Raw genomic sequence first — 9439 nt, forward strand, 5'->3', positions numbered from 1 at the left:
CGAGTTTTCGGAGTACTGGTACATACATAAACATACATACATAGTTCCTCTTTTATAAATATATATTTTACTCTTAGCCTACCAAGATATTTTTTTACCTCAAATAGAATAATGCAGCTGACTCGAACACAGCTAATCTGTCTTTATTCTTGGATAGGAGGTTTCCAATGATCTCTTAGTTCTCTTTCAGCTGTACTACAGGAAGCCTTACAGATGTTCAGATAACTCATCAATAAGTTTTGACAGGACCTTGCAAGATAATTCAAGTTCCTCACAATATTTGCTAGTGACATTTCCACGTTATTCTCCTTGTCAGGTTTGGTCTGCATACAATACATCATATGCTATCTCCTCGAGCTTAACATTTTCTTATGTTTCACCTAATTTTTTATAATATAACGGTTTTTTAAAGTAGTATTGAAAGTAGTAAAATAGAAAAGATGCAAGACTAGACAAGTGGATTTTCTTACGGGGGAAGATTGGACATTCGGTCTAAGCCAGGGCAAGGTAAATAAAGTCTCAAAGTATTATGTGTAATGATTTATGTTTATTCTAATTAATTGTTTCTACAATTTTTTATATGCATAACACTTTAACTGTTAACATTTAGAATACAAAGGGAGACTAACTGAGTTATCAAATGCGATAAGTGTTTGGGAGCCTGCAAAAGTTAATCCCAACCTAAGTATTATCCCACAGAACAAAAATACAGTTATAAAAGACAATAATTCTACCTATTCTGTTATATGGAAGCAAAACATAGGTATCGTCCCCGAAAAATGAAAAACATTCATGGTTTTTAAAATAAAGTCCTAACAAGACTGTATGAAGTTTGGAGAACCACACCTAGAGGTAAACGTCCATTGTGAAGGCCGAAATTGAGATGGACTGACCATGTATTGAACGATGTTAGGACAATGGGTGCAAACATATCAACTTGGCAGAGGACAGTTCGGATGGAAGAGGCTGGTACATGAGGTGAAGAATCGACTGAGATTTATGGGGCCACAGCAGTATGAAATTACAAACACTTTAATGTTGTTCTAATATGATTCATTATATGTTTTTTTTATTAGCTTTTTTATTAAATGGTTTTCAAACAAGTTATAGGGACGCTTAGGTGTATGACTTACAGTAATACAAATTTATCATAAATGTTTTATATGAGGATTCTTTACAAATAATCCACTAATAAGGTCGCTTGTATGAACCAATTGATGTTCTTTCAATTTGCTTTCAGATACAAAGGATTCTTCACATGTGAAGCAATTATAAGTATGCTAATTGCAATGAATTAATACATGATGCTTACAATTGCCTTTGCTTTAAGAAGGAGTTCCCACTGTAGTACAGTTGTGTTTATCACCCGTATGAACCAAAATATGTTTTTTCAAATTATCCTTTGATTTGAAAGCTTTTTTACATGTATTACATTTATAAGGATGTCCATTGCCATGAGTTAATAGATGTCTTTTATAACTGTTTTTTAATGCAAAGGATTTTCCACATGTAGAACACTTATGAGGTCGTTCTTCTGTATGAACCCTTGCATGTACTTTCAAATTGCTTTTAGATACAAAGGATTTTCCACAAGTAATGCAAATATGAGGTCGCTCTCCTGTATGAACCATTTTATGTACTTTCAATTTGTTTTCAGTTACAAAGGATTTTCCGCATGTAATACACTTATGAGGTCGCTCTCCTGTATGAACCATTGTATGTAGCTTCAATTGGCGTGTAGATACAAAGGATTTTCCGCATGTAGTGCATTTATGAGGTCGCTCTCCTGTATGAACCATTGTATGTAGCTTCAATTGGCTTGTAGATACAAAGGACTTTCCGCATGTAGTGCATTTATGAGGTCGCTCTCCTGTATGAACCATTGTATGTTTTTTCAAATTGCTTTTAGATACAAAGGATTTTCCACAAGTAATGCAAATATGAGGTCGCTCTCCTGTATGAACCATTCTATGTTCTTTCAAATTGCTTTCATATACAAAGGATTTTCCGCATGTAATACATTTATGAGGCCGCTCTCCTGTATGATCCATTGTATGTACTTTCAATTTTCTTTTAGATACAAAGGATTTTTCACAAGTAGTGCATATATGAGGTCTCTCTCCTGTATGAAACATTGTATGTATTTTCAATTTGCCTTTAGATACAAAGCATTTTCCGCATGTAATGCATTTATGAGGTCCCTTTCCTGTATGAACCATTGTATGTATTTTAAAATAGCTTTTATATACAAACGATTTTCCACAAGTAATGCATATATGAGGTCGCTCTCCTGAATGAACCATTTTATGTACTTTCAATTTGTTTTCAGTTACAAAGGATTTTCCGCATGTAATACACTTATGAGGTCGCTCTCCTGAATGAACCATAGTATGTACTTTCAATTTGCCTTTAGATACAAAGCATTTCCCACATGTAATGCATTTATAAGGAGACTTCCCAGAGTGTGTCAACAAATGACTTTTTACATGATTTAGCTTATAAAATGTTTTACCGCATGTTAAGCATTCATATGGGTGTTCATTTGTATGTTTTAATATATGAACCTTCATTTGATATTTCAATTTTAATGATTGTCCACATATTGGACACTTATGAAAAAGCTCTTTGGATTGCTTTGGCATTTTTAGCTTTGCCTTTCTATTGTTGTGAAACTCAGATTATCAGAATATCTAGTAAAAAATCAGGTGGTTTATTGGTAATGTTAAATGTTTGAATCTTCACTCTGTTATTTCTATAAGTTCAAGGTATTACCGTGGAGGGAGGTGTTGTCCTACGTACAATCCAAATTAGGACTCGTTTGGCAATTGGCTCTTATTTCCTATGCCTGAGTTCTTCTATTTTCATTCCTGAAAGAACACAACTTTCATTAGACAAACACTATCACACATACAGAATTTATTATGACCAATATATGTATATACAAATTGTCTTAACAATTGAAGGCCTTTTTACATGTATTACAAATATAAGGATGCACATTGCTTTGAATTTATATGTGTTTGTTGTAATTGCTTTTGTTTGAGAAGGATTTTCTACATAAAGTATTTTCCACTTATGAGGCCACTCTCCCGTATGAACCATTGTATGTTTTTTAAATTGTTTGTTTTTAGATACAAAGGATTTTCTGCATACAATACTGTTTTGAAAAGAAATGTTAAAAACATATGTTTTTTATGCATTTTAACTTTCTAAGACGTAACTAAAGTCTTAATTATTATAGGTAACCATGATAGGTAGCGTTATCCCTGGTTTAATATAGTGTACAGTACATTGCAGTACCAATTGACTGGCAAATGAGTAATCCAAAATGTAATATCGCATGCTGGCTTAAAGCCCTGCACACACCAGAGCGATACTCCGTGCGATACTGGAGCGGGCGCGATACTTTTTCTTGGAAATTCTCTTGCGATACCAGTGGTACGTGCGATACCATGGAGCCTTATGGAGCCGCACACACCAGAGCGAACCGCGATACGCGATACTGAGGCGAATGCGATACCGTAGCGATAGTATCGCGGTAACGCTGCATGCACTGTTTGCAGCGCTGTATCGCGGCGATACCAATGTGGCCAAACGATGAACTACTCAGTTTTGTATTTTCTCTGTACGTGTAAAAACAACAACAACATGTCGTGTATCACCGAACATTTACTTGAAGTTGTTTATACATACCCGATGCACTATGATTTATATCACGTTTTAGCAACTAGAAATTTAAAATAGGGTTCGTCTTCATTATTTGTTATTAAACTACGTTTTTCTGAAGAATTTACAATAGAATTTCCAAACATTCAGACATCTTAGATTTATTAATTATTTTAACACTTAAACATTTGATTTGAATTATCAATAGTTTTTCCAGTGCCGCTGTCAATCCAATGTTGGGTGATTGCTGACAGAATAACGTATTTAATACTGGTTTGATGATGATTCAAATTACTATTTAATAGTTCATACAATATTGTATTAGCTATAGCACAGCATATTGTAGAGGTTTTGCTAGTCAGACTAGACGAACTAGAGAGATGGTAGGTAATGGTGATGGTAATGGAGGTGGGTGGAATGCTAATTGATCCGTCAACTCATTGAAAAATATATCTACATACCAGTCTTACCTTAATGTGATTGGGGAGCGAGCTGGCGTAGTGGTTATAGCGCGGGACTCCAGTCCCTGAGGTCCCGGGTTCGATCCCCGCCAAGTCACCAATGGATTTTATCTAACTGGTAATGCCGCAACCCCTAGGTCTAGCCTGAAGCAATGTGAACAACAATCCCAGGCTCGTGCCTAGCGTCCTAGGAAAAAAAACCTTAAAGTGATTGCTAGCCGTTCTTCGGCGCTCGCTTCACGGTAGTGGGTACTTTCCTTTTCGATAATGCCAGAAATCAAACTCAGCAACTCGTCAAAACATTCTTGATTAATTCCAGAATATGTAGAATCTTGTTTAATCTTTTCTTGACTGGGTCATGAGCGTATATGGTACTCGCCAAATCGCAGCCGTTCTTTATTTATGTCGTATACCCACATTTTCCTTGCTCTCTAATCTTCTATAATAGCACGGCTAGTTAACAGAAAGGCTTCTTCTTCATCAGACCATGTCATAGTTTTAAGTTTACACACAGTACAGTATACAAACACTAACTATAACACAACACTTTTGCAACTAGAGAGCCTCACAACCACCGCACCCTCTGAGGTGTACTGGCTTTCCCGCGCGCCCCTTTCCCGCTCTGGTGTGGAAGCAGCTGTTTTCGCTGCGATATTATCGCCCAAGTATCGCAGATAAAATTCTAGGAATAGTATCGCGCGTCCCCAGCGATAAAGTATCGCTCCGGTGTGTACAGGGCTTAATGATACATCACTATCAGCTGTATCGAAGTAAACATAAATCAGCAATAATTGGCTTCAAATGCTATTCTTATGGAGAACATTTTGGCTATATCTTGTTTCCTGGTAACTTTATGGGAATTCTGATATTTTCCCCCGAGTCCCTGCGGCCAAGACCTTTAATTTAAGACCCCTCCCACTTTTCTGCAACTTACCAGACGTCCACAAATTCTCTAGTAAAAGATTTTCTTACGGAAATATATATAAAAATAAGCAAATTGTAAAAAAAAACACATCCCTACATAAAACTGGCCGTAACTAACATTGAAATTGTCTTTCTGATCCATACGGATGATGACTTATCAATAAGAGAGTATGTTTAATCTAAGCTTATACTCTACTTATTCAATTTCATAACAAAATATTCATGACATTAAAAACATAAACATAACTAACTGTAAACAATCCTACTTTGACAGTTCTCATTGCGTATCACAGTTTTTTGTTGCTGCTTAGTTCAAATTAGCTGTTTAAATAAATGTTAAAAAATAATAGTACTGCACCCTGTTGGTAAAACCAAAGAAAATATAACCTAAAGGTTTAAAATAAAATAAAATTTTATAAAATTTTTAAAATATAACCTTTAGGTTCTATTTTCTTTGGTAAAACTTATAACTTTTTTTAATTTTGTATATCATAGAAACAACTATTTTAGTTAAAACAGCTGACTAAATTCTTTAATTGCCTTTAAATATGAATATTCATAAGGTTAACATGGGGAACTGCAGAGCCTCTGGGGCAGAGCCCGAAAGGATTTTTGAGATAATAATACGTCTATATGTTAATCGGGAATGTGAGCTATCATCATGCCAAATTTCAGCCCAATCCGTCCAGTGGTTATTGCGTGATTGAACTTCAAACAAACACACAAACTTTCACATTTATAATACTGTATTAGTATGATTTCACTCGTTTAAACCACAACCAAGATATTTTTTACCTCAAATAGAATAATGCAGCTGTCTTGAAGACAGCTCATATATTTTTATTCTTGGATAAGACGATTCCAATGATCTCCAAGTTCTCTGTACTGCACGAAGCCTTACAGATGTTCAACTAACTCATCAAAGTTTGGACAGGTCCTTGCAAGATAATTCAAGCTTTTCATAATATTGTCTTAAAGTGACATATCTATGTTATTCTCCTTATCAGATTTGGTCTGCATACAATACATTAGTTGTTACACTCCTTGCGCTCATCATACTTCTTTTCGTTTCACCGTTTCACCTAAATTTGCCAAATAATATTAAGATATTTTTAAAGTAGTATAGCCCAATAGTAGAAAGAAAAAGGTGCAGAACTTGACAAGTGGGTTTTCTTATGGCAGAAGATTGGACAATCGGTCTAAGCCAGGGCAGGATAAATAAAGTACCAAAGTATTCTGTGTACTGATTTATGTTTATTCATATTTCTTTTACCTAAAATTTTTGACTATAAACGGTAAAAAATCAGAAGACGAAGTTACTAAGTTATTAAATGTCAATAAGTGTTTGGGAGCCTGCAAGAAGTTGATATCATCTAAAGTATTATTCCACAGAAAAAAATACAGCTATACAGGGTGTCCCACGTAAGGTGTCTCAAATTGATTGTGAAAAAAAAAACTTCTTAACGTACAAGGGGGAAATAAAACTATTTCTCGCTAAATTAACTCCAAGAAATAACGTAAAAATATTTTTTCCGATACAGGGTGTGCCAAAAACTGAGGGTCATTAGTTCCAATCTCGGAATTTTCAAACGTAAACATATAAACATATGTCATGTGATACACCATTTTAAAGTTAGTTAAAAAAAATGTAACTTTCAGTTTAATTTTTCTACGTAATTAGATTTTTGTTGGCAGTTCAAACTGCAGTAAACTCGTTTTTATGCCAGAAGTAATATATTTACAACATTTGAAGAAAATTTTTGAAGCAGTTTTCGAGATCTTTGTGCAAACATACATACATAAATACTTATACCTACTATTGGAAAATTTAAAAACAATGAGCATTTGCAAATTTTCAAAAATCAAATTTTTGGAATTTTAATTATTTCAATATAAATTGTAGCATAACACAGTAAAGCTAATTTTATAACTAGTACGATAATTTTACCGGAGAAGGGCTAAGTGCATTTGTATTGGAAACACAGAGTAATAAAAACATATTAATTTTTTCCCAAAAACTGCCACCATTTTGAAACGGAAACAGATAATTAATTATTGCTTCCTGTAAAATGTTTGCCTATTAAATAGCTTTAAAATTATGTACGACATGACATATGAGGTTTTTTATGAAATTCTTTGACATTTCAATTTTCCGAGATCGGAACCAAATTACAGTCTTTGGCACACCCTGTATCGGAAAAAGATAAAAACATTTTTACGTTATTCCTTGGGTCGATTTAGCGGAGAATAATTTTATTTCATCCTTTAGACAATAATTTAACTTATTCTGTTATATGGATGTGAAAAATGGGTACCGTCCAAGAATAATGAAAAACGACTCATGGTTTTTGAAAATAAAGCCCTAAGAAAAATATTTGAGAGGGAGAAATGTGAAATTAAATGAAAAACGTTTATTTATCCCAAGAATCAACTTAAACGGAGAGTATGTGGCGGATAAGGAAAAATAGAGTGATAAGATCACAACGTACGTAAGCTACAACTGGAAGTAAACGTACATTGGGAAGGCCGAAATTCAGATGGACTGACCAAGTATTGAATGATGTTAGGACAATGGGTGCAAACATCAACTTGACAGAAGACAGTTCGGATGGAAGAAGCTGGTACACGAGGCGAAGAATCAACTGAGATTTTTTTACAATTTTTGACTATAAACAGTAAAAAATCTGAAACGAAGTTACTAATAAGTTATTAAGTGTCAATAAGTGTTTGGGAGCCTGCAAGAAGTTAATCTCTTCTAAAGTATTATCGCACTGAAAAAAACACAGCTATACAGGGTGTCCCACGTAAGGTGTCTCAAATTGATTGTGAAAAAAAACGGCTTAACGTACAAGGATGAAATAAAATTATTTCCTACTAAATTAACTCCAAATAATAACGTAAAAATATATTTTTCCGATACAGGGTGTGCCAAACACTGAGCGTCATTAGTTTGAATCTCGGAATTTTCAAATGTAAACATATGTCATGTTGTAGACCATTTTAAAGTTATTTAATAGACAAACATTTTGGCGAAAACATAAATGAATGATCTGTTTTTGTTTCCAAATGGTGGTGGTTTTTTATTTGGCAAGAATCAATATGTTTTTAATTCACTGTAATTCCTTTATAAATACACTTAGCCCTTCTCCTGTTGAATTTTCTAACTAGTTATGAAATTAGTTTTACTGTGATATGTCACAAATAACCGTTAATTGAAACTAGATAACCTGTTGCTCAAAATCGAGCAAAACTGAAACTTGTGTAAAAAAAATTAACAAAAAACATAAACAGCAAGACTAATCAAAGAGTCACTATAAAATAATTTATATGACTGATTATAGAAATATAAAAATATTATGATGTAAAAAAATATAAAAGCAATCTACAATATTTAAATTTACATTCACTCTCAAACTGCTTTGGTTATCTCTTATGTATAGTAGGTGGGTGCACTCTATGAGCACGTAGATGTCAACCACACACTGTAAAGTGAGCTTTTGACCTAGTAGCTCAATTCCTCTCTTGACGCCAACCATCACTACTCTTATTCTAGCATTGTTAAATTATTTCTTTGATGTGTTCTGTTTTAGGCGTATTTAAATTAGGGGCCCCAACCCAAGTCTCCGGTTGGGAACATAAGAGAGTAAGCAAGTGGATCTAACGACAGATCTATAATGGATACGTGTTTAATATTATTAGTGTTGGAAAAAACTATACGATTTATTTGGCCAGGTGGTGCTTTGTTTTCAGCTTTAAAAATCGCTGCGAAATCTACACAGGTAGCACCATTGTAGCGAGGGAAGACACTTCTTCTGTCTCTTATTATGTACATAAGAATCTCACTTGACTCCTCGGAGCTCTCGTCCCTACATGATGTCTGCCACAGTCTTTAAAGATTTGCAAATGGGTTGGCATTGTGACCCTATTTCCCGCATATTTTTTCATTGCATTTTTTTTTTATTGCGCTTAGTTCTCCTTTGGGTTCTTGTGAAATTGTCGTACTTAATTAAATATCTGTGCATATTCAGGATCATCACCTTCTTGAGGAATTAGAAGACCCACTCGGTGGTAAAACGTGTCACGGATCTTAAAATTGTAGATCCCCTGTGGAACTTTCTCATCTTAATGAGCTTTGGAGCTGACCATGGTAAAGGCAGAACTGAATTGACGAACTTTATCCAAATAATTTCTGGATATAAGTCTCACAGTCCTATTTTCAGATTGGGATTTTCCATTAAGAACCCGAAAGTTTATTGTGGTGAATTGCACAAATGAGGTAAACGAACCTTTCATTTATGGCAACAAAGAGTAGCCTACAAACTTAACTGTCTCGGCCAGTCTTTTCTTGCTTAAAAATATGTAAGCCACTACAATGTAAACATTTAACG

General features: G+C 34.3%; 1 protein-coding gene across 1 annotated transcript; it reads right to left on the bottom strand.

Moving 5' to 3' along the window:
- Positions 1–589: 589 nt before the first annotated feature.
- LOC129005050 (zinc finger protein 41-like) lies at positions 590–2684 on the bottom strand. The gene has a single exon (XM_054433830.1). The coding sequence runs from the start codon at positions 2640–2642 to the stop codon at positions 1326–1328; it is 1317 nt and encodes a 438-aa protein (XP_054289805.1). The 5' UTR covers positions 2643–2684; the 3' UTR covers positions 590–1325.
- Between the last annotated feature and the right edge of the window lie 6755 nt (positions 2685–9439).

This window comes from Macrosteles quadrilineatus, unplaced genomic scaffold (genome assembly GCF_028750875.1).
Source record: "Macrosteles quadrilineatus isolate MER2022 unplaced genomic scaffold, UCM_ALF_1.0 Scaffold_14__1_contigs__length_3811126, whole genome shotgun sequence".
Lineage (NCBI taxonomy): Eukaryota > Metazoa > Arthropoda > Insecta > Hemiptera > Cicadellidae > Macrosteles > Macrosteles quadrilineatus.

Bases quoted from the DNA above. Each gene is read 5' to 3' on its own strand.
- LOC129005050 (XM_054433830.1), bottom strand. From the start codon at position 2,642: ATGCCAAAGCAATCCAAAGAGCTTTTTCATAAGTGTCCAATATGTGGA.